Source organism: Lepidochelys olivacea (genome assembly GCF_965140295.1).
Source record: "Lepidochelys olivacea isolate rLepOli2 genome assembly, chromosome: 21".
Classification (NCBI taxonomy): domain Eukaryota; kingdom Metazoa; phylum Chordata; order Testudines; family Cheloniidae; genus Lepidochelys; species Lepidochelys olivacea.
Window position 1 is genome coordinate 10,847,037 of NC_140431.1, and position 24,733 is coordinate 10,871,769.

The 24,733-nt window shown below is 44.5% G+C and overlaps 1 protein-coding gene across 6 annotated transcripts in view; it reads left to right on the forward strand.

Annotated features, from left to right (window-relative positions):
• Window positions 1–3,441: 3,441 nt before the first annotated feature.
• Window positions 3,442–24,733, forward strand: part of ANKS1A (ankyrin repeat and sterile alpha motif domain containing 1A) — a 155,314-nt gene continuing 134,022 nt past the window's right edge. For all 6 annotated transcript variants that reach the window (XM_084611084.1, XM_084611087.1, XM_084611083.1 and 3 more), the window contains exon 1: window positions 3,442–3,670. In XM_084611084.1, the coding sequence (XP_084467210.1) occupies window positions 3,507–3,670 (164 nt within the window). In that variant the 5' untranslated portion in view covers window positions 3,442–3,506. The remainder of the gene's footprint in view (window positions 3,671–24,733) is intronic.

Consider the following 24,733-nt stretch of genomic DNA (forward strand, 5'->3'; position numbering starts at 1 on the left):
CGGTAGCGTGCTGCTATTATCATGAAATACAAATGACATCTCCCATTCATTGCTATTGTGAAAAAGATAGGACCAGAATGATTTAAGACGAATATTAGCCTCATTAGTTCAGTGGATCTTTTAAACTACCTTAATGTATTTAAAAAGACTTAGAATTAACTTTTCCTTAGTGGTTTGTATTTGTTAAATGTAAGAATTCTTGTACAAGTCACATACAAAGGAGCATGAATAATGCAGAGGTAGGATTACAGCGTGAGTTACTGAAAGAGAGGGATTGTATTGAATCTAAACATAGTTATGCTGGTATAGTGCCATAGTGTAGACATACCGTTAGAATTGTCTAAAGCCATGTCTCCACTACAGACTTTGGTTGATGCAATTTATGTCGGCATACACCCAACAAAGTTTGTGTGTGTGTGTGAAGAGTGGTTGGGGTTTGGAATTAATTGAAGATTATGATCTGTTAGAGCCTTCCTATGAAAGGGTATGCCTAACACAAACTGCAAATTAGATTGGTCATCAGGAACCTGTTGATGTAGTTTGCCTCAGGTGAGGTTCATCTGAAAGGAACGGGGCTGAAAAGTGAGCCTAGCAGGCCTAAAGATTATTTGGGTTTCTGTTGGACTTTGACTATGGTATCTCAGAAGGGGTTGAACTTTTCTGCGGAAAAGGACCTGGGGTGACAGTGGACGAGAAGCTGGATATGAGTCAGCGGTGTGCCCTTGTTGCCAAGAAGGCCAATGGCATTTTGGGATGTATAAGTAGGGGCATAGCGAGCAGATCGAGGGATGTGATCGTCCCCCTCTATTCGACATTGGTGAGGCCTCATCTGGAGTACTTTGTCCAGTTTTGGGCCCCACACTACAAGAAGGATGTGGATAAATTGGAAAGAGTCCAGCGAAGGGCAACAAAAATGATTAGGGGTCTGGAACACATGACTTATGAGGAGAGGCTGAGGGAACTGGGATTGTTTAGTCTGCAGAAGAGAAGAATGAGGGGGGATTTGATAGCTGCTTTCAACTACCTGAGAGGTGGTTCCAGAGAGGATGGTTCTAGACTATTCTCAGTGGTAGAAGATGACAGGACAAGGAGTAATGGTCTCAAGTTGCAGTGAGGGAGGTTTAGGTTGGATATTAGGAAAAACTTTTTCACTAGGAGGGTGGTGAAACACTGGAATGCGTTGCCTAGGGAGGTGGTGGAATCTCCTTCCTTAGAAGTTTTTAAGGTCAGGCTTGACAAAGCCCTGGCTGGGATGATTTAATTGGGGATTGGTCCTGCTTTTGAGCAGGGGGTTGGACTAGATGACCTCCTGAGATCTCTTCCAACCCTGATATTCTATGATTCTATGATTCTCTTGATGATTGTGCCAGAGGGTTAAACCACAGGGCCTATTGCAGTCCTATTTTTTGCCATGAGATCTGCTATGGATAGCATCTGATGAAGTGAGCTGTAGCTCACGAAAGCTTATGCTCTAATAAATTTGTTAGTCTCTAAGGTGCCACAAGTACTCCTTTTCTTCTTGCTATGGATAGTGTTTTAGTTAAAGCATAAGAGTGGGAGGCAAGAGAACTAGGTTTGTTCTTCATCTCTGTATGACCTTGGGCAAGTCATTTAGTTTCTGACTCAGTTTCCCCAAGTGTAAAATAGGAGTAAGAATACCTACCTTACAGGGAGATTGTGAGAATTTATTCATTTGTGGAAATTGCATTGAGAGCACCAGATGGAAGGTGATCAAGCAAAAATATGATAAGTTGAGCAGTAGAAAAACGCCATGCTAGCGGCTGGGGAAGTCCAAAAGTAGGTAGACAAAACTGAAATGTTTTAATGGTGTTTACATACAGCCGTGAGCTAGATATGCCGAGATCACACAAAACAAGGTAATTAGAACATCTGCCTGCCTTGAGGATTCTCCACTGAAGCTGAAATATCATGTTTCAAAAACATGAGGCAGCATGTTCCTTTAAAAAAGAAACGTGATTTTTAGTGCTCCTGGAAGGTGCTGGCTTGACTGCCCTGCAGGTTTCTGTTTATATGCAGAGCAGCTACAGTCTGAGCAGCATCAATTCTATTTTTTTCCCATGTTGCCTTGCTGCTGTGCTTCTAATCTGAGTTGAAGGGATTGGTGCCTAGTGGGCTTAGTCTCTGGTCTCTGCTGATAAGACTGCTAACAAGGCACCAACCCTGGTGGTGGGTTTTTGCCCTCCCAAATCATATCACATGCAAGACACTAATTTGATTCTTGGGTCATACTTGAGATATGATGCTTCTTGTGGGCTAGGAGGCAGAGGTGTTAATGTACCACTGGAGGCTGTGCCTTACATTTGTCTTAGAAAATAGAGTCTCATCTCCTTCAACTTCATTCCTTATGGGACATGGAACCAGAACATTATTCTTCCCTTTTTATTAATGTATGCAAATATCATCATGGCCTCTTTGTAAAAGCTTTCAGTCATGAAGCAGGAGGTCTGGGGATCAGGCATTCCCTGGGACAGGAAAGTGGTGCATTGGAAGAATTGGGGTTTTGGCTGCTATCCTTGGTTAGAATGGCAGATGCTTAGTAACTGCTACATTTCCTTTGTTCGACCCTGAATTTCACAGGCACTTATGCACTTATTATCACACCTACAAAGGCCCTCAGGATTTTGGAGGCTTCATCTGAAAGTCTCCTCCGTGGTAAACTGCTCCTTTTCCCTGCCGTAGAAGGAGGGCTAAGTAGACCTGTGTATTTCGCACAGCAGGTTGCTCTTTGTGAGATGGTAAAACAGGACCACATGAGGCCGCAGAGCGATGGCAGTGGTATATCTGCACGGTGAAGTCTTATGAGCTCTGCTGGCTTGGTCTCTAAGGCACATGGCTCCCGCTTAACCTTGGGGAAGATAGTCAGTGTGTGGTGCTGCATTATTATGGGCACTGTTGTGGGACCTCAGTATTAACTATTTTTTCCCCTTCCTGGAGGGTGGAATTATTCCTGCTTCTCCTGGAGGGGGGGCCCTGGGGTTATACCATGTCACTTCTCCTCCCCCTACCCCCTGGCATTATCCCTTTCATCTCACCTCTGGGTTGGGATTTATACCCTGCGCCTCCTCTTGAACCTGGGGTTATTCCCTGCTTCTCCCTACAGGGGGAGCATCTCTCAGCCCCCCCACAGGGGTGGGGTTATGTATTATCCCCGCCCCTTTGGGGGCGTGTTACATTGACCCTGCCTCACGCCGAGGGGCATTATTCATCGCCTTATTGTGTGGGCGGAGCCTCTCCTGGCACCGCCCCTCTGCGGGGGTGGAGCCCCTCCAGGTCCCGCCCCCTGCGGGGCGGGAGCCCTTCTCGGTGCCCCTTGTGGGGGCGGAGCTTCCCGCTGCGGGGGGTGGGACCGGCGTGGCCCCGCCCCGGAAGGACGCGCCGGGGCGGGCGCTGGCGGCGCTCGGTGGGGGGGTAGGTGGTGGCGGCGGCGGTGGTTCGCGGGTGCCGGCAGCCGGGGAGTGCGGGGCCCCGGCCGGCGGGGCCGGGCCATGGGGAAGGAGCAGGAGCTGCTGGAGGCCGCCCGCACCGGCAACCTGCCCGCCGTGGAGAAGCTGCTCTCGGGCAAGCGCCTCAGCTCGGGCTTCGGCTCGGGGGGCGGCGGCGGCGGCGCCGGGGGCGGCGGCGGGGGGCACCCGCTCTCCAGCCTGCTCAGGTGGGTCCCGCTCCGGGGGGGGCAGCGCCCGCCTCAGCCCCCTCCCCGGGTTGGGGGCGGGTCCCACGGTGCTGGCGGGGGGGCAGGCGGTTGGGCCACTCCGGGCGGTTGACCGCCTGGTGGGGGGAGGGGTGCTGGAGCCGAGCCGGGGGTCGCCGTGGCCAGGGTACCCGTGGGGCGAGGGCCTGGGGCCGGGCGTACCTGTGGGCGGGACGGAGCCCCGCGCTTGGGGCGGGGGCGGTTGGTTCGCGGGGGTGCTTGGGGCAGAGTGGGGGCCATTGCAGGTGGGTTGGGACGTCGGGGGCTGGGGATGCTTGGGGGGGAACTCCCTCCCTCCTTGCCTCTGTCTCCGGTTGCCCCCTCGCTCCCCAGCCGGGCTGGGCATGGCTTCTCGCCGCTGTAACGTCCCTGGCTTTCAGACATGTGGCTGCTTAAACACTTGTGTTACATTAGCTCCCAGTCAGGACTGGGCGGGGGGGGCGTTATGCTGGGCGCAGCACAAACACGCTGGCTCTGAATGGTCTGCGATGTGTAATTTACCTTGCTTTGCGGCTTTCAGCTCTTTGTGTAGCTGCTTTTCCTCTCCTTCCTTTCTTGTAAGCAACTCACAAATGGCCATGGCATTTCTCAAGGTGCAGCTCTTCGCAGTTTTCCTTCCATGCGGTTCCAGTCCCGCTGTTGGAAAATGCTGCGGATCCTGTTCCCGGCTATCCTTTCCCTCTGGCTGTTTGAGCTGCAGGAGGATGGTCTGAGAGTTCAGGGCTACGTTTGCTTGAGTACTTGCTGTAGCTCCCGAAAGCTTATGCTCAAATAAATTGGTTAGTCTCTAAGTTTGCTTGGGTGTCACTTGGTGGCATCCTTCTGAGAGAGGGAGGATCTTTCTGAGATATCTGTGGCTAAACTTGATCTGTCTTCCCCTCTACGGTGGAGAACAGACACGCAGGGAAGGAACCTCAAGAGGTCATCAAGTCTAGTTTCCTGGGCTGAGGCAGGACCAAATAAACTTAAACCACCCCGGCAAGTGTTTGTCCAACCTGTTCTTAGAAACCTCCAATGATGGGGGTTCTGGAATCTCCCTTGGGAAACTATTCCAGAGTTTCACTATCCTTATAGTTTTTCTTAATACTGACCATAAATCTCTTTTGCTGCAGATTAAGCCCAATCCTCCTTGTCCTACCTTCAGTGGACAAAGAGAACTCATGCCCATTCTTTTTATAACCGCCTTTATCGAATTCTGAAGACTATTATCAGGTTCTCCCCTTGATCTTCTTTTCTCAAGACTAAACATGCCCATTTTTTAGACCTTTCCTCGTATGTCAGATTGTCTAAGCCTTTTATCATTTTTGTTGCTCTCCTCTGGATACTCTCTAATTTGGTCACGTTTTTCCTAAATTGTGATGCCTAAAATTGGAGGCAGTACTCCAGCTGGGGCCTCACAGATGCTGAGAAGAGTGGGACAATTAGCTCCTATCTTACTTACAACATTCCTGTTAATATATCCCAGGATGATATTAGCCTTTTCCACAGCTGCATCACATTGACTTATATTCAGTGTGTGATCCACTGTAACCCCCAGGTCGGTTTCAGCAGTACTACCGCTTAGCCAGTCATTCCCCATTTTGTAGGTTTGCATTTGCTTTTTCCTTTCTAAGTGAAGTGCTTTGTGCTTGTCTTTATAGAATTTCATCTTGTTGATTTCAGAACAATTCTCTAATTTATCAAGGTCATTTTTAATTCTAATCCTCTCCTCTAAAGTACTTGTAACCCTTCCCACTATTATGTCATCTGCAGATTTTATAAGCATACTCTTCACTCTGTTATCCAAGTTATTAATGAAAATGTTGAATAGTTCCAGACCAAGGTCTGACATCTGTGGGACCTGGCATTGGTCACTGTCGGAAGACCGGATACTGGGCTAGATGGACCTTTGATTTGACCCAATATGGCCATTCTTATGACTCCACTAGATACGTCCTCCCAGTTGGACAGCGAATGGCTGATAACTACTCTTTGAGTATGGACTTTCAACCAGTTGTACACTCACCTTATAGTAACTTCAACTAGCTTACATTTCCCTAGTTTACTTATGAGAGTGTCATGTGGGACTGTCAAAAGCCTTGCTAAAATCAAGGTATTTCACGTGAACTGCTCTCTTCTCCCCCACCCCCACCCCCACCCCCAAAACAAAAAACCAAAAACAAAAACCAGCAACCTAGGCCTTCAACCCCTGTCCAAGAATAAAGTTGGTTTGGTTTGCCATGATTTGTTCTTGACAAATCCATGCTGACTATTCCTTGTAACCCTATTATCTTCAAAGTGCTTACAAATTGCTTGTTTAATAACTTGTTCCAATATCTTTACAAGTATTGAAGCTAGGATGACATATCTACAATTCCCTGGGTTCTTTTTGTTCCTCTTTTTAAAGGTAGGTACTGTTTGCCATTCTCCAGTCCTCTGGGACCTCATCCGTCCTCCATGAGTTCTCAAAGATAATTGCTTACGGTTCCGAGATTGCTTCAGCCAGTTCCTTTAAGTACTTTAGGATGAATTTCATCAGGCCCTGCTGACTTGAATACCTCTAACTTATCTAAATATTCTTTAATCTGTTCTTTCTGTGTTTTGCCTTACGGATAATTGTTGGGGTAACACCGTGTTAAGGTACCCATTGAGATGAATAGCAGGGAGCCAGTGAGATGAGTTGATGAAAAGCAAAGGAAGTTTATTTGCCTGCTGTAAATATTTCTTATTCTTCGCCACAAAGTGTAAACATTGTATGTTTGCTTGGGTCAAACTTTAATATACAAAACATAGAGGGAAAAGAATTGACAGATGCTGCCTCTGTTCTGGGTCAGAAAGAATTCAAACACTTTGGACCTGTCTACATTAGGAGACAGATGTGTTTGAAAATATGTGCACAGGGTCACCTCAGTTAAATGCATACCACAGAAGTATCCTCAATCCCTTGTTCTAGCAGTTTGACCACTTCTTTTCAACATGTGGTGGTTATGATGACCCTGTCTGTGTTGGTAGGATGATGGCTTGCGTTATACAGGGCAGGGCGGCAGTGTTGGACATCTGATCTGCTAGCTTGCTTGTTGCTTTGTGTGTGCAGCCTCAGATGCTCAGACTGTGCATGTAGGAGCATAAATGGTGAACACTATTATAGACTCCCATATCCTCTTCACAACTTTCCCAAGTACCCCAGAAGGCCGGCTTCTATACAGGCTTTTGAATGCGTTTGTGACAAAGCCCCAATCCTGCGAACACTTAAACATGCGAGTAGTCCCATTGAATTTAGTGGAAGAACTCGTGTGCATAAATGCTACTTGCCTGCAGGAATGACTTGTGATAGAGCTTGTAGGCACACTTCCATGTTGGAAGTCTGCTGGGTACATGGTCCCAAACCATAGTGTGGATGAGGCTTTTCTATCAGTATGCACAGTGCACCTGGGAGTATTTCAGCGACTCAGGTACTGCTTTTTGTCCTGTATGCTGGAAGCTGAATTTAAATTGAAATGTGAGATTGGGGATTGACAGGAGTTTAGAAATTTCCTTGGTCACTTCTAGTATCCTGTTTTATCTCCTTGAATTTTTACTTTGGATCAGATGGATCCAAGCAGGAAACTTGTGTGCTAATTTTATGGTTACACAATGTCCTTATGAAGAGCAGTTACTGAATTTACCTGCAATAGGAGGCATGAGAATTGTTCAGGGTGGAGTTGGGATAAGTTGGGCAAATATCCAAAATTGATTTGATTCTGCAAAATTAACTTAGTTTGTGACTTGAGGGGGTGCCTCGGTTTTGTGTGACGCTTCCTTTTAATATCCTGGCACTGACATGACTACAGCAAAACTGTATAAACATCCTTTAGGTTTTCAAAAAATGTATGGTGATCGAGGAGCTCTCTGATCTGTGGAGTTTTTAGTCATCTTCATAGCAGTAGGTGCACTCTACCATTCATCGCTGCTGCATGAAGGGGACAAGAATGGGATCCCTAGCATTACAGGTGGGATTGATTTTTCCAAATAGCAAGACTGAGTGTCCAAGTGGCCTCAGGGCATTGGAGGGATTGGGTGCAGTCTTCCCTGTGTGTGTGTCTGTGTTATCCTCTTTCTGTTGTGGTCTGTTTTCATTCTAGCCTGTGAAATTAACTTGTGTCCCTGCCGCCAAGACCTGAACGACTGCTGACTTGTTCATTCCTCTCAACGTTTATAATCCTTCAGGAGCATCCCTATGAAGTGCAGACTGTGACTTCTCTCTCTCCTTCCTGGGGGCAGGGAGGTTGTTTAATAAGTGCTCTACACCAGCTATGTCCTCAATTACATTTCACTCTACTGTGGCTTGTGCTGCTCCCATTAAAACTACAAGGGTGTGAAAAGTAGCAACACAAAATAAAATGTAAATGTCTGCCTTGCCCTTGGTATAAAACTGAAGGGGGCAGATGAAAAGGCCACAGGAGGGGAAGGTGGCAGATGAGTGGGGGTGGCAGGAGTTAGCATGGGCAGTGAAAGAGATTGTATTAATTCTAGGGAAGGCTATGGGGTAAATCACAAAGTAACAGGTGTCTGACAATCAGTTCAAGAGTAACTGTGAATAATTTCTTTTTTACGTTTACAGTTGAAGGAGCTGTTTAATATTTTCTCATGGTGCCTTGAGTTTGTTGTACTGAGATATATTTTCTGAATTAAAACAAATATGAGCTGGAGGTATGCCCAGAGGGGAATTTAACTTTAAAGATAACAGAAAAGCATGCCCAGGGAAATGACTCAGTGGGGGAGAGGTCTGCATACCACCAGTTGGGGGCTGATAATCGTCTTTATCATAAGTGCAAAGAGCAGGGAGTGGTTAAAGAACAATAGACACTTCTCAAAAAAAGAAAAGGAGTACTTGTGGCACCTTAGAGAAACAAATTTATTTGAGCATAAGCTTTCATGAGCTACAGTTCACTTCATCGGATGCATTCAGTGACACTTCTAGTGCTGAATATTTTGTGGCTCCTTAGTTCGTGTGAGTTTAGAACAGGGATTTAAAGTCATGTTTGAGTGGTGATGTACCTTACTGAGGAGAACTCAGGCTAGAAAGAGGGTCAACTGAGAGCCACATTAGCAATGCTGAAGGAGTTGGTGGGGCGGACTAGCCCGTGTTATTGAAGCAGCCAAATGTGACTTCCTATTAGTGGATCACTGTGGCAAAATCAGGTATTGGGTAAAACTTTCCAAGTCTTAAGTCACTCATGTGCTTCTGAAAATTGTACCCATCGTGCTGGTTTGGAGACAGCCTCTGTAAGATACTGGGGTGTGCAGCATTTGGACCTTCCTCTCTAGTAAAAATATGGGTTGCTGGGGAGCCAAGTTAGGAGTGTGCAGGCTGCATATTGGGGGCTCTTACCATTCAGATCTCAGAGCATTACAAGTGATAGGGGAACATCTGATGCAGGGTGGGGCTCTGAGTTGTGGTTGGACGAGGATAAGTTCCCCCTCCCTGTTTTTGCCAAAGCACTCTTGAGGCAGGGAAGGATTGAAACAAGCTTTCTTTTTATGGGTAGCAGCACATCATTTTGAGATGGGTAGCAGCCATCTCTTCCCTGTGTCTTCAAGTCAGCTGGGTTATCCTCAATCCTCTTTTGGAAGTTTTCTCGGTACAGCGTTGTAAGTGTTTTTTCATGCCCACAGATTTCCCCATGGTTTCTCTCTCTAACTGAATTCAGGTCTTGTCTCTTCAGGTCTGCACATAACTTAGCAGTTTCTGCTTTCCCCACCATCTTACTTTTTGGACTACTCTTTAGTGTGTTGTTTGAGGGAATGTCTGCCTTTTCTGGGCATTGTGCCCAGTTTAACTCTTTTAAATAGGATTGTCCAGCATTCAGATACTGCATCTAGCAGTGGGCTTTCTGTTTGTAAAGAAGCAATCTGGGAATCTTCCTTCACACAAGATTCCTGGGGGAATTCCAGAAACCTAATTTTGAGTCCTGCAATGCCTTCTGAATAGTAGAAACAAGAAGTAATAGGAGACTTCAAAGAACCGGGCACAAACTTGGGCACTCTAAGGAATAAATGGAGAAATACGCGTGTGGACATGGTGCAGGAGGCTGGGTTCCCTGCCTAGTGCTTAGGTGAGACCTCTAGAGAGGTGGAAGTTAGGAGGGGCTGCTGAATTAATAACACCACCCAGCTCTTTCATAGCTTTGCTTCAGTAGTTCTCAAAGTGCTTTACATTGTATGGGGACATGACTTGCTCAAGGTCCCCCAGCAGGCATTGGAGGAGCCAAGAATGGAACCCAGGTCTCCTGAGTGCTGGGACAGGCTCTACTTCCATAGTGTCCACTATTTGTTAGATATTGATCTAGTACCTCTCATCCCAGGGTGCTTTATGTAACACAGAAGACGTTCTTTATTTGCCTGCTGAGATGCAGGCACATTTGGGTTGGTGGCCAAATGACTTGCGTTATGCTGTGGTATAGTGGTGTGAAAAGGGAATCTCTGGCTAGGACATTAGGCTAGGCAAGCCTGTATAAAAAGTGCTAAGAGGCTGCTAATGCCTTGAGAGCAAGTGTTGGTCTTCAATCTCATCCTGAAGGCATCTATGCAGTAAATCATATGGAACTCCATTTTTTCCGTACCTCATAAGGCTGATGGGCTGAGCTAGACCTTGCTGGAATTCAGTTTTGAGTTTGCAGAGACTCTGAGTATTTCATACATGGTGTTTAGACCTTTGAGCCATACCCTCCCAGAAAACTCCATTTTAAAATGAGATGAATAGGTTGGTAATCACACAATTCCCACTTAACAAAATGTTGCAGGTATGCAGGAAGAGAGATCTGGTAGGTTGTGATATGACACGTGGAGAAGGAAACGCACAGGTACTGTTAAAGATAAATCCTCTTCTTCAGATGCATATGTTCCACTAGCTAATACTAAAATACTAGGCAAGGAAATAAGCCCCAGTGCAAAATGTATGTGAATGAACTAAGTAGTAACCAAGGAAGAAGGATATAAGAGAGGGTATGGAGCAGAGGTAGAAGGCTGTACTGAATGGACTAAGGAATGAAAGTGTGGTTAATGGAGGTGGAAAGGAGGATTGTGCTACTAATTTTCCAAGCTATTACATAAGGCGCATGTCAGCAAAACCATACCTATGTTACTGTCTCCTCGCTGGTGCAGAACTCCACAATGTGACTTGCTGAGACTTCCGGTGGCACATCGCATGGTTCTTTGAGCTACAGTAAACTGAGCCACTCGCTTTCCCCAGGGAATTATAGAAGAATGAATCTGTCCTTTGAGGCACAAAAGGAGTTGGGGGGTGGGGGGACTGTGGGAAGGTGTTGGAGGGCAATCGGCACTCAAGTATTTTAGCCTGCATCCTCATTGAAAACACACAGGTTATTGGTTTGAGTGAAAGTGAAACCCTGACTCTAACCCACATCCCCATCTGGGCCGGACCAGGATGAAAGCACTGCTTAACTTGGGTGAGGTTTTGGTGTGTAGACAGGGGTGGGGAGTTCTGAGCAACACCCAAGTAAAAAGCCTGGGTTAACTCTGCACTAACGGCACACTGAAATCACAAGGAGAGCCGTCAGAAACGTACAAGAGACATAACTTAAATTTTCAGTGTTCTTTACCTCTGTGCTAGCAATGGAAGGTGGCAGGCACAAGCCAGTTCCCAATATGGAGGGGAGGAGAGAGGGGAAAAGCAGGATCACACCAAACCAGGTGATGTGGTGATTGCCTGTGCAGTTGTCAGTTTTAGTGACTTTCTGTCCCTAAGCTCTGAAGTGGCAAGAAATAACCAGCAGCTTTTCCGTTTTAAAATGTGATTTGTCTGTGAACGGTGCGAACTAGACAGACGTGCAGGCTGAACTCTCTGTTTAAAGGTAGAGCGTAGACTGGCAGTTCAATTCTGTTCAAAAAGAACTAGGAGACAGGAAAGGGAGTTCAGTCTGCATGTCCAATGCAACCTTTGTCTGTAGCTGAGACTGTTAACAAGGGGCCCAACTGTAGACAAGGTTTGGTCATGTTTCGTGTAGGTTTAGAGCCAGGTCCTGTTTCCAGATCCTGATCGTGCAACATGAAGCCAGTGGGATTCCTCATGGGCTCAGAAGTCGGCTAAGCATGGATCAAATTGTAGGATTGCTGCTCTGCATACACTGAGATCTCTGCTCCTTGACTCTGAGGTGGCTGCTGCTTCCCTCTCCAAAACATACCTCAAGTCCTTCTTGTAACATGCACATAAACATTTCCTGCTGACCAGTTAGTGTCCAGAGATCATCTAATCTTAAACCAGCATAATTTACTACTTACATAAGTAAAAGGAAGTCCAAAGAATACAAATGCCTTATGAATCAAACAAGTCAGTGAAGTCAGTGGCTGGCTTGAGCAGGATATTTCTGTTTACAACTTTCTTTTCATCTTCACTGGAAAATTCTGAAGCAGGAAGCAGTGAAATGATCTTGTGGTCTAAAATATCTTGAGTTGTATTCAAAAAGTTTTAGCGAGGTTTGTAATAGTGATGGGGTGTCCCTCGGGGGAGGGATAGCTCAGTGGTTTGAGCATTGGCCTCCTAAACCCAGAGTTGTGAGCTCAATCCTTGAGGGGGCCATTTAGAGATCTGAGACAAAAATTGGGGATTGGTCCTGCTTTGAGCAGGGGGTTGGACTAGATGACCTCCTGAGGTCCCTTCCAACTCTGATATTCTGTGATTCTCAACCAGAACCTTCAGCATAAGCCTTTCATTTTGGTCTGCTGATATAAAGTGGCTGTGAATGTTGTTTGGCAGAGGGGGAAACTGAGGCTGTTTTGAGCTGCGGACTGTAAACTGATATAAAGGAGAAACTTCTGTTGTAAATTAAGAGCTTTTTTGCATACCTGTGTTGAGGGAAGGGACTCACTTCACATAAGCTGTAGCAAGTGTGTTTAATTTTAAGTAGTATTACTAGCAAGTTTCCTTTGGTTTAGGAAATAACATACAAGACCATATAATGATTAAACACTCAAAACCACTTCAGACAGTCCACATGCAATTACAGTCAGAGAAGTGTCTGGTATTTTTATTAGTTCTCATTCAGTTTACCAGGCAAAACATGACTAACTCCTAGTGCTTCAGTAGTTGCCGGTGATCTGAAAATCTAGTTGAGACCTTTTTGCCCATTACACTGTCCCTAGAAATAAAGATCACATGTTAATCACACTTGGTTGATAATTCTGCTGATAACATGAGTCAGACTAGACTCTGCTGAATTGGCTCTGTGTGGCTTGTGAGTGTTAGCACTTTTTGTCACTAAATGAGTAGGATTCAAAGGACCATGGAGGGCAAGGGGCCTGTTCTGCATAAATATTTCTGCCAAGGTTGTTGCCTATTACAGCTACAAATGATACCTAAAAGGAACTGGAAGAGATTAATGTGCTTGTCCTTATTCTTTTCAGTTCCTTTTTAGCTTATGATGGCACTGTTTCTCCTGAATAGTCAGTCCTTCTCAATAAGGCACATAGAGAAGAATGTCTGAAATAAGAAAAAGTGGTTATGAAAGTGACAGTTGTGGGCGAGAATCAAGAGCATGTGTAGGATCTTAATTAGGTTTTAATTCACTTCTTTGAAGCTGACTAGCTCTCGAGATGGTGAGATCCCTTTAAGATAGGTCAAGGGAATTGGTAAACCTGTTAGGGCAATTTATTAGAGATGTAATATCCTCAGATTTCCTGGAAAAAAACATGAGATGCTTATATAATCAACACAATATTACTTCTTACGACAACGAAACAATGTAGGTCCTCTGGCTTGTTAAAAGGCAAGGAAGTTTGGACCTGTCATTGTAAATTGTACCATGTTTGAAAAGCATTTGCATTGTTTCAATGTGGCTCTCCTCTCCAACTGGCTTTGGACTATTGGCCAGTGTGAATGGGGCTGGACATGTTTTAAAATGTTCAGAGACCTCTAACTGAGCGAGGCGCTACAGATTTCAGGCCATTTTCTGCAAAGTTTGTAATCTGATCTGTGTCCTACTGATTAGGCAGTGGGGTTAAAACCTGTTGGTTGGGGCAGGATCTGGATAAGATTCTGCTCCACCTGTAGTTAAGATTGCCCTCCTATTCCTAGGTGCAGTGGTATCCAGTATGGATTGCTAAACTTTGTGGTGCAGTGTAAGTGCTGCAATATCTCCCCTGAGACTAGGCTGCTGCTCTCTTCTAGACTCCAAGGTCCAAGTTTTCAGAGCTGTGTGGGTGGGGGGAGGGAACAATCAACAAAACTACTCCTTTTCTCCTCCTCCAAAGAAAGGAAGCTGCTCTGAGCACAGAGTTAGCTCATAAAATAGCTTTATAATAGAAACATGACGGGGCATTCCCTGAACCTTTCTTGCTTGGCTCTGATAGTTTAACAATAGCCACTCACCCAGTTGAACTGTGGAGTATTCCACGCCCTGTCTAGCAAACAGTTGTTAAGTAGGACAGGCTTCTCTTAATAATAATAATAATAATAATAATACTCTTAGCAGTTCTGAATGCTAGTATTGCTACTGGTATTAGGTGTGCATTGATATGCAGACTCCCAGCTGACACTATTCCCCTGTGAATTGTTTACTTGAAAGAACTTTTTTTACAGTTCAGGAAGGCTGGAAGGGAGTGTTTGTATCTGGGTGATTTCTTAATTCAGCTTTGCAGCATTCTGTTTGCTCACTGATCCCTGTAGTTTTATGTTAAGCATGAACTTGTGGTTGCAGCTGGGACTTGAGGTCTGGGTTCAGTTTCTGGCTCTGTCACAGACTCGCTGTGTGACTATAGAGAAGTCACTTAATCAGTGCTTCAGTCAGTGCATCTAATCTGTAAACAGGATAGTTCTTTAACGTGGGGATAATTCTTCCTTTGTGTCTTTTCTGCTTAGATTGTCAACCCTCTGTGGAGGAGAATGTTATTTGTACAGCACCAAACACACATTTTGAGCTCATGTGAGGATCATGTGACTACTAGTGTCTTCTCCCTGTTTTATAAAACCTTGTTGGGAGAGGAAATCAACATGTCACCCTGTTTCTAGGTGATACGCACTCATATCCGTAGTCCAAGGTTTTCTGTAATGCAAAGGGCAGGACCCCTGGTATCTTCAGGCTTACTCAAAGACCGTTTCCTAGCACAGGGTAATGGCAAGTGCTCTGATGCTACACTGAAGTAGTGAGAGTGATGTTGAAGCAACTTACGGATCAAGTTCAGCTGCTCTGCTTTCAAAGGGCAATACCTGTGGCACAGGATATTGACTGGTGCTTGTACTGTTCCTCATTACCTCTGAATACAAGTGCCGTCAATCTTTATGTAGGCAGAAATTCAAAACATCTTTGACTTATTAATCCAGTGTTGGCTCCACAGTTTACAGAAAAGTACTAGTTGGAAAATATCCTTTGTGATATTGCCTTCTTGTCAATCTCCTGCCACTCTTCCGATGCCAAGAAAAATCTCCCTGAAGTTTCAAATGTCGAAGGACTTGTGGTGCTCTGGAACAGAGTTCTAAAATGTTACAAGTCTGAGGTGGAACAAGCCAGAATACAGTAGCTTAACATAAGTGCTTTGCACTCTGATAAAGCTTCTCGTCAGAGAATTTCAAAGGGCTTTACACGTACAGTATTTCCAAAACTTGTCCAGTTTGCCCGTAGCCTTTCAAGAAGGAACTTTACCCCGGAGTAAGATGTGACATGAGAAATTTCAGGTGGGTCTGTTCAGTTGTGGTAGAGGGATAAAAATTGGGCTTGCAATAGGAGGCTTAATTCTTCATTATAGAGAGAGATGCATCTCTATACCTATATGACTTGCATTACAGCTGGGGAAAGTGAGGCTGATGTCTGCCAAAGGTCAGTTAAGGCAGGAGGTAGGAATAGAAGTCCTCTGCTCTGTCCACTAAATCTCATTCCTTCCCAAGAGCTTCCTGTTGCTAAAGCTCTTGCTAGTAATACAACTTGTATAAGACTCCCTGGTCTCATGCCACTGGCCACAATGAAACTTTTTATAATGAGCAGATCACTTGGGTCCCAAGTGTCTTTCAGACACTGATCGAGACTGGGTTTTGTTACTCAAGCCACAGGCTGCAAGAAGATCTTAAATAAATGGAGGCCATTGGCTAGGGATAACTGAGAAGACTGTTTCTGTGACTGTGGAGATGGGAGTAGTTTGCCTTTTAGTCCTGACAGTTTGGTTAAAATGCAAGACACATGCTGAAATTTGTATAATTTGTTAGGATTGGGTGCAGTGGTGCTGAAATAACTGACCACTCTCTGCAAGTGCTTGCATTGACTTCTGGGTTTGTCCTTGCTCGTTACAAAAGGGGAACATTCCATCTGAACACATGCAAGATTCCCTGATGGCTTTTTTTTCATTTGTATGCCATGACTTATTTTGCCACTGAGTTGTGTGTAGGAATTTCAGGACTGAAGCCACAGCTATGCATGTAAACAAACATTAGATGCTTGAGCAATTAGATACTGACATTTCAGTAGACTTCGGTTTCTCACTGCTTTCATCTCTGGGCCTGCAATCCTGAAAATGAACATATGATACTGCAGTTTCAAGGACAGCATGAGCATCTGGCTAAGAGTGCTCTATGTTCTACTTGGAAGTAGGAGCTTCATAGAATTCATTGTTAGGCCTTAGAAAATATATCTTTGGCAAGCTGCCTTTGGTAAATGTGGGCTGCAGGAAGGATTTGGTTATGACAGCCCAAGATAGGGTGTGTGAGCCTTGTTCTTGAGGCATGTTCCCTGCTGATTGATCCAACTCTGAAGGGAATGTACCCAGTCTTTTCTGGAGGAAATAAAACGGCAGTGTGGCTTGTTGTGTAGTCATGAGGAAGAGTTAAGATAGAACATGCTGTTCAGTAATACATGAGGGTTCCTTTAGACCAGTGGTCCCCAAAATTTCAGTGGGAATAGCATATTTCTATTCCCAAAGACTGTGATGGGCGCCAGACATGTTGCCGCTGAACTGCCGCCGAGAAACAGCAACGCATCTTGGCAGCATTTCGGCGGGCGATTGTCTGGTGGCAGTGCTCAGCAGCGGCATTTTGGCGGTGCAGTGTCCTGCGGGCCACACAACTGCCCCAGCGGGCGCCATTGCACCCGTGGGCACTGTGTTGGGGATTAGACCTTCTCTTCCCACCCTCTAGGGAAGACATTAAATTCCCAGCTGGGATGGTGACACAGCAGATCCTTGTGGTAGAAAAGTGGCTTTATGCTGGAGAGACAGCCAGAAATTTAAATCTTCCTGAACTTCTCAAACTTGATAAGCCACTTTGTACTCTGCGAAGCTTGAGATGTAGAATGACCTTCGCTTTTACTGTTGATTAGTGAAGTGAACCTCTTGAGGTTCCTCCCTAGGAGACAAGTGGTTTTCAAACCTGCCAAAGAGAGAGGCAACTGTTTATGTCCTTGCCTGATAGTTGCAGGCACAGAAAGGAGAAATAACTTCTGCTGGTGCAAAAGTCCCACTGGGTAACACGTGTGTGTTCAAAAATAGGGCCTTTTACTCTGTGTAGAGTAAGGTATGTTGGAATACATTGCTGCTGTTTTCAGATGACCGTGCTGAGATTCTGACTGCTTGTGGTCATTTGGGCCTTTCAGATGTTAACCCTTGTATCTCAGCCAAGTTTCTAACAACTTCCTATGCGGTTTAATTGGAGACAGTCTTTCACTTCTTGTGTCTAACTCATGTAGAGCTGCTATCTGTTAGCAAACAGCTCTCCTGCTTCATTTCAGTAGTGGATGAATCAAGTTCTATTCAAATGCGCTTTGTGGTGGCTCTGGATAACTGGTGCACTAAATGTCATTTTCCTCCATGGAGCAATTTCTTCATCCCTATGTTTATAGGTTGGGTAAGCTGAAGTGCAGAGGGTTTAAGTGACTTACCCGAGGTAATACCGCCAACCAGCGACCGAGCCAGGACTAGAAATCAGGAGTTTTGTTGCCCAGTCTCATGTTTTGTCCGCTGGACTGCGCTGCTTCCTCTTTAAATCTGAGAAATGGCTTTTCCAGAACAAAAAGGTATCATTTGCAGTCATGTGGGGTGCAGGTAGGTTGTCTGCTTGATGTTCCTTTCAAGTCTTCTGCAAAACATAGTTGGCTCTTTGCAAGCTCGTGCATTATGGGGAAATGGGATCTTAAAAACATCTCTGTAGGTATTCATGCCTTTGTCTGTAAAGTGCTACCTATGTCTTTTGCACTGTCTAAACAGTGTATATCCATTCATTTATCAGATGCAATCTGAACTGCTCAGCGGTGTGACTTAGGCCCTGTGCAGCTAAAGATGAAGTGATAGGACCTATGCTTCCATGTAGAGGGCTACATTTTGAACAGACGAATATGTGAAACGAAACATTCTACTTCCTGTGTCAGTTGCTTTCAATGCCTTGAAAGTTATTCTGAAGGACTTTGTTCTGTGCTGTCAAGGGTCATTGTTGGGGTGAGAGGGATAGAAAGAAAAGTTGGTGGGATACCAAAGAAGCTGGGTGAATGACATGGTGTGAAACAGAAGCTGCTGCATGTAGATCACACTTGCTTTCATTTGGGACAAAATGAATCAACTAAACGGCCCCTGGAAATCTCCATGCATGAATACGGAGGAGGAGGAGGAAAGTTAGTTAAATGAAGGTTTAGCAAGGGATAAAGTAACACCTGAAGGTAAGAGTATGGAAGCAAGGAGAAAGAAAGTACATACACTGATTGGAGTAGTAGTCAGGTGTTTCAGTTAGTGAAAAGACTATACCTAATTTATCTGGAAAACTGGGTGAGGTCTGAGGAAAACAACAGAAATGCTTGTACATGAATCCCAGCCAAAGAGAAAAAATTTGTAGGGAAAGGCTTCAGACCTAGATGGATGAATAACTACCTCAGAAAGATTAGGAGTAAGGAGAGAGCTCTTAGGGAATGGAAAAATGGGTTGATAGCAAAAAAAAGCAACATCTTGGAAATTAGAAAATTTAGGAATAAAGTGGGAATTGGTAGAAGTCAAGCTGAAAGAATAAATAAGAGGGCTTTTAGTTTACAAATTAAAGTGAGAATAAGGAAGGATGAGGTTGGGCTGCTATGCAGTATGAGTGTAGAGGAAAGTAAGGATAATGTAGATATGGCCCAAAACCTAAATGAATACTTACCCTTGGTTTTCAGTAAGGATGATAATATAGAACATGGGCATGAGGGCAGGACAGCTGATGGAAATTAGTGTATCAAAACAGAAATGACCATATCTGAGGCAGAAGGAAAACTCAAAGTGTAATGTACTCAAAGTGGATCATTTCCAACTCCGAATACTGAAAGATGTGGCACATGAGATTGCTATTCCAGTAGCAAGGATTTTTTTTAATATATTTATCTGTTCGGGAGCAATACTGTATGATTTCAGAATAGGTAAGCGTTGTACCAGTGTTTAAGAAAGGGAGGAAAAAGTGGTCTGGCAATTACAGAGCTGTTAGTCTAACCTCAGTAGTATGCAAGACTTTGGAACAAATTGTGAAGGATAAACTAATTAAATGCATGGAGGTAAACAGAAAAGGGGATGTAATGCTAGACTAATCTTACTTCCTTCTGTGAGAAAATAGCTGTTTTTTAGCAAAGGGAAGTGCAGTGTATGTCTATTATGCACAGACTTCAGTAAAGCATTTCACATGGTACCACATGGAAATGTATTAGTTAAATTAGAGAAGATGCGGATTAGTACAAGAATTCTAAGGTAGATAAGGAACTGACTGAATGGAGAAAAGCAACAGGTTGTGCTGAAAGGCGAACTTTCGAACTGAAGGGAGGTTACTAGTGGAGTCCTCAAGGATCAGTTTTGGGACAAGACTTATTCAATATTTTTTGAATTACTTTTGCACAAAAAGTAGAAGTGTGATAATTTGTGGGTGATACAAAATTGGGAGGAATTGTTAACAGAGGAGGAGGATTGGAATATCCTACAGGAAGATTTGGATCACCTTGAAAACTGGAGTAATGGAAATGTCATATAATTCAATAATATGAAGTGCAAGCTTGTGCACTTATGGTCTAATAACTACTACTGCTGCAAGCTGGGAGCTTACCAGTTAGAAGCAACAGAGAAGCTGAGACCTGGGTGTGTGGGTTGATCACAGGATGACTGACCAGCTAGTGTGGTGTAGTTGTGGAAAAAGGCAAACACGATCCTGGGATATAGGTGAGGTGAGGCTTTTTCTGTAGAGAGAGAGAGAGAGAAGTATTAATGTTATTGTATAAGACCCTTGTAAGACCTCATTTGAGACTGTGTATAATTCTGGTCACCCATGATCCAAAAAGATGAAATCAAACTGGAAGAGGTGTTGAGAGGAGATACTAATGTGACTGGAAAAACAGTGGGGAGTCCTTGTGGCACCTTAGAGGCTAACACATTTATTTAGGCATACACTTTAGTGGGCTTGGGTTATCGCCCATGAAAGCTTATGCCCAAATAAATGTTAGTCTTTCACGTGCCACAAGGACTGCTCGTTTTTGCTGATACAGACGAACACGGCTACCCCTCTGAAACCTGTCACCATGCAAGGCACTGAATTTAGAGTGACTGGGAAATGGGGGGTGGCCTAGCTTATTAGAGGTAACTGGAAGAGCTTGGCTTCTTTAGCGTAGCAGAAAGAAGGCTGAGAGGGGTTATTACTCTCTCTAAATACATAAGTAGGGTAAACACCACAAAGTCAAGAGGTATTTAAGGTAAAGGGCAATGTTGGCACATGAACAAATGGGTATAAACTGGCCATGAATAAATTTGGGCTAGAAATTGAGGTTTCTAACCATCAGAGTGGTGAGGTTCTGGAACAGCCTCCCAGTAGGAGTTGAGGAGCACAGGGACAACTTAATTAGTTTTGAGAGAGCTAGACAAATTTGAGTGGGATTTTGTGATGGGTTTGCTTGTGGTGATGGGGGAAGGGCAGCCATGGAGTTTGCTTTTATGTTCCTAAAGCAAATACTTCAAGGCTTCAGCTGGCCACCTGGTCAGAAGGGATTCCCTCCCCAAAAGTATTGTGGATTTTTTTTGTCTCCTTCCTCTGAAGCATCAGAGATGACCTTGACTGGAAATGGGACACTGGATTGGAGTGGGCCAGTGCTCTGAAATGGTATTGAACATTCTCTCTGACATGCTTGAGTGGCTGGTTCTAACAGATTGCCATATGTGAGGTTGGGAAGGAACTGCCCCATGTTGGATTGTCAGTGATCTCGGGATTTTTTGCCTTCATCTGCGGCGTGGAGTGTGGGTTGTAATGCTTTAGTTGCTGGGTTTAGAGTGAGGGTGCTGGGTGGTGGCCTGTGATGCACAGGAAGTCCGACTGGATGATGTGGTGGCCACTTCAAGCCTTAAACTCGGAATCTCTGAGACAAAGATGAGGCAGGAGTTCCTAGGGGCTGAGCTCTCTCCCATTGTAATGCCTGAGGGCAAATTCTCTGGTTCATGGCAAGGACTGTGTTTAACACTTACATGCTCTGCAGCCACAAGTTTGAATCCTAGGAGGGTTGTTTCAGCCCTTCATCTTACCTGAGGTAGGTGAACCATTTTCATGCAACCTATGTGTGACTGACTTGAATAAAGACCTGTTTTAAAAACTAATTTCTCCGGCTTGCTTTGGGGGAACGCTTGAGCTCCAACAGGGCACTCTTTTTGTAAGTCCTCATGAACTTTCCCGATAACATCCTTCGCCTTCTGGGTTTTGCTCTGTCAGCTGCTCTCCACCCCAGAGCTGGCTGCATCTCGGTGTCATTTAGTTGCTGTCATGTTCAAGGATCTTCTCAGGATGAAGGGCCCTTTTGAAATGTAGAATATGTAAGTCAGCACGATGACTTGTTGGTATTGTTACAATGTGCTAGCCACCGTCAGAACCTAGGAGGCACAGTGCTTGCACCAGAGTGCTCGCTCTTTAATCAAGTGTACAGTCTTGAAAATCAACTACATCCTATTTCACAGAAACTAGTTAGAAAAATAAACCCTTTTTATTTTATTGCAACTGTGACTAGAAAAGTTAATAGAGATTCCTGAAGAAAGGAGAAAAATGTGGATTGAAATGTTAAGTCTGCTTGAGACGGAGTGAAGGAAAGTCCTCTGTATTCTGGAAGAAGGGGTGAACTGCTTGATTATAGCTAGGGAGACCAGTGAGATGTGAGTCACGCTCACAATGAGATGGTATTAATGTATGTGGCCTCTTTTCTGTTTAATGGCAGAGGAGTCAATTCCAATGAGGAATACATTATGTCCTCAAACTATTTATACACTAGCTTCCCTGAGGACTGCTTTCTGAGCCGATACTCTTCCACCTTCTCATGGTGTGGGAAATGGCCTGCTTAAAGTAAGACAACAGTGCTCTCTACTGCAATTCAGTACTGGATATTGGTGGGAAGGGATCAGAAAATATTTAGCTGGAAGACTCACTTTAAGAAAAGAGGGAAGGGGGGAAGTGTCTTTCAAGGAGATAGGGCTCTCAGCACGCTCAGATGTACAGTGCATCCACTCACAACAAACCACCAACCCTGTCAGTGTATCCAGCTATTTCCATAAGGGCTCACAAGGAAGAGTGGAAGAATTCTGCCTTCATTAAATATTTGGGAGGTGCTTGGCTACTAAATGCTGGGACCATATTCACAAAAAGAAAAGGAGTACTTGTGGCACCTTTTCTTTTTGCGAATACAGACTAACACAGCTGTTACTCTGGGACCATATTGGTATCTACATGTTTGAAGGGGGATGGAAAAAACAGGGCAAACAGAGGAAGCCGTGGAGCCTGGGTGGCATATGCCACCTCCCATGGACCTTGCTTATTTCTTGATCTGAAATACTCTGGGACTAGTCTGGATTGAGCATAGTTGCCAAAGTGGTTGGTTTTCTTTAAAACTCTTTAATTCTGTGTGCAGTCTAACCAGTAAAAGGCTCTTTCCATTCTGAGCTCTGTCTGTGCAGTTTAAGGAAGGACGGAGCTTGAGGTCATATCATATTTTAGGTTTGGAAAACTAGTTTGATAGCAGTAGTGAGACAGCACTTTCCCCACCATACTTTTAAACCCATGGCTTCTTTTCAAGGGACGTTCCGTTTAAAGATAAACCATGTGGTTTTTCTAGCTAAGGGAAAGCCTCTGCTATATATTATGGACAGAAGAACACAAGTCCCCTCCAAAAGCTAGTGGTACAAGTGGACGGCATCAATATGGTATAAATAGGTTCTCATTAGACTTGTCTCCGTTCCCTTTGTCTGCTGCTTTTCTCATACTAGAAGCCAAAAGTGTGAGTCTTTCACACCCAATATTTAAGTGACCTGAAAACTAGGTGAAATACCTCATCCTAATCTTAAACATGCTTCCAGATTTGTCGTCGAGATAAAATGGCTTCTTTTAAAACATAATCCCATCAAACAAACCTCATCCTTGCAAGGCTTTAAGCCTTACCAATGTAGAGACACGCATGGTTTTTAAAAGCTCTTTTACCTGCTGTGCTTAACTTTAGAAGTCAACATGGGTTTTTTAGGAAGAGTGGTTGTGCAGTAAAGCACTGAACTGGGACTCGGGAGATCTGCAGTCTGTTCTGTGGCAGAACCAAGATGGCGTGAACTTGACCAGATGACTTACTCTTTCTGGCTCAAGACCTCTGGAAGGTGGGGACAGTGTTTCCTTTGTTCTATCCTTTCTTTCTTGTTTAGTTCGATTAGAAACACTCCAGGCCAAGAGTCCTGCTCTGCATGTGTCTGCATGAACGTATGGTGTCTAGCACTGTGAGTTCCTGGTCCTGGTTGAGGCTTCTAGGTGCAAATGCAAATAGTGATTTATGTGAGACCAATGAGTGTTTAAAAAATATTTTGTAGTCTTCCCGTAGGCACCACCCTACAAACACTTTTTCATGTTCCTGTTAACATTTGAAACATACAAAAATGGGGTTTTTCAAGCCCTAATCCAGCCTGCTAGAAAGCTAAAGGTACATATCTAAAAGTTTCTTAGGTTTATCTCCTGCCAGTTAAAAACAGATGAAAATACTACTGAACTTGGAATATGTGAAGCATTAGGGCCTGATCCTGCATGAAAAATGGGATTGACACTTGATTGACACTATCCCTTTCACTTATGTTTAAGACCTAGAAAGTTGGGAATTGGCTTAAAAACCTGGTTCTAGTAATCTAACTTTGAGATGCATGTTGGTGCAACACACCTGTTGCTGCCTTAATTAGAAAGGATCCCTCTGCATGAGAGTTGCTGGAAGGCATTCTGTCCTGCCTTGCCTGCTAACCTAGAAACAAGATTCCTCAGCTTAGAATCCTAAGTATGTGAAGTGCTTTTTTAACCTAGTTCTGCTAATTATGGTGGTAGAGGTCCAGCGTAAAGAGAACAGTCAAGTGGCAGACTTATGAAACAATAAGAAAGTTCAACCCCCCTATGCTGTATGTTAAGTACAGGATTCCAGTTCCTCTTAAGACTCCTCAGGGAAGGCTGGGTAGCACTTGCTTACCCCATTTTTGGGTTAGATGCACTAAGATCTTTCTCTGCTATTGTGAATTGGCTCAGGTACACAACATGGATTCAAAAGGAGTGCAGTACTTTCAGATAACTGCTTTCTCTGGCCTTTGACTAGATAAATTCATGGAGGGTAGGCAATGGCTATTAGCCAGGAAGGGTAGGGATGGTGTCCCTAGTCTCTGTTTGCTGGAAGCTGGAAATGGGCGACAGGAGATGGCTCACTTCCTGATTGCATGTTCTGTTCGTTCCCTCTGGGGCACCTGGCATTGGCCACTGTTGGAAGACAGGATGATTTAACTGGGAATTGGTCCTGCTTCGAGCAGGGGGTTGGACTAGATGACCTTCTGGGGTCCCTTCCAACCCTGATATTCTATGATTCTATGCTGGGTTGGATAAACTTTTGGTCTGACCCAAGGTATGGCCGTTCCGTAGCAAATCCACACATGGAAGTCATAAGAAGGATGGAAGTTACTTGGAAATGTCTGTCTCAAGACTAAGGATTAACAAAAATTTAAATGAGCAAGTAGGGAGATTGAAGCCAATATTTTGTTCAGTCTCCCAGCTCCTTGTAACTTTTTGCATGCTCTCTACCATAATTCTATTGCACA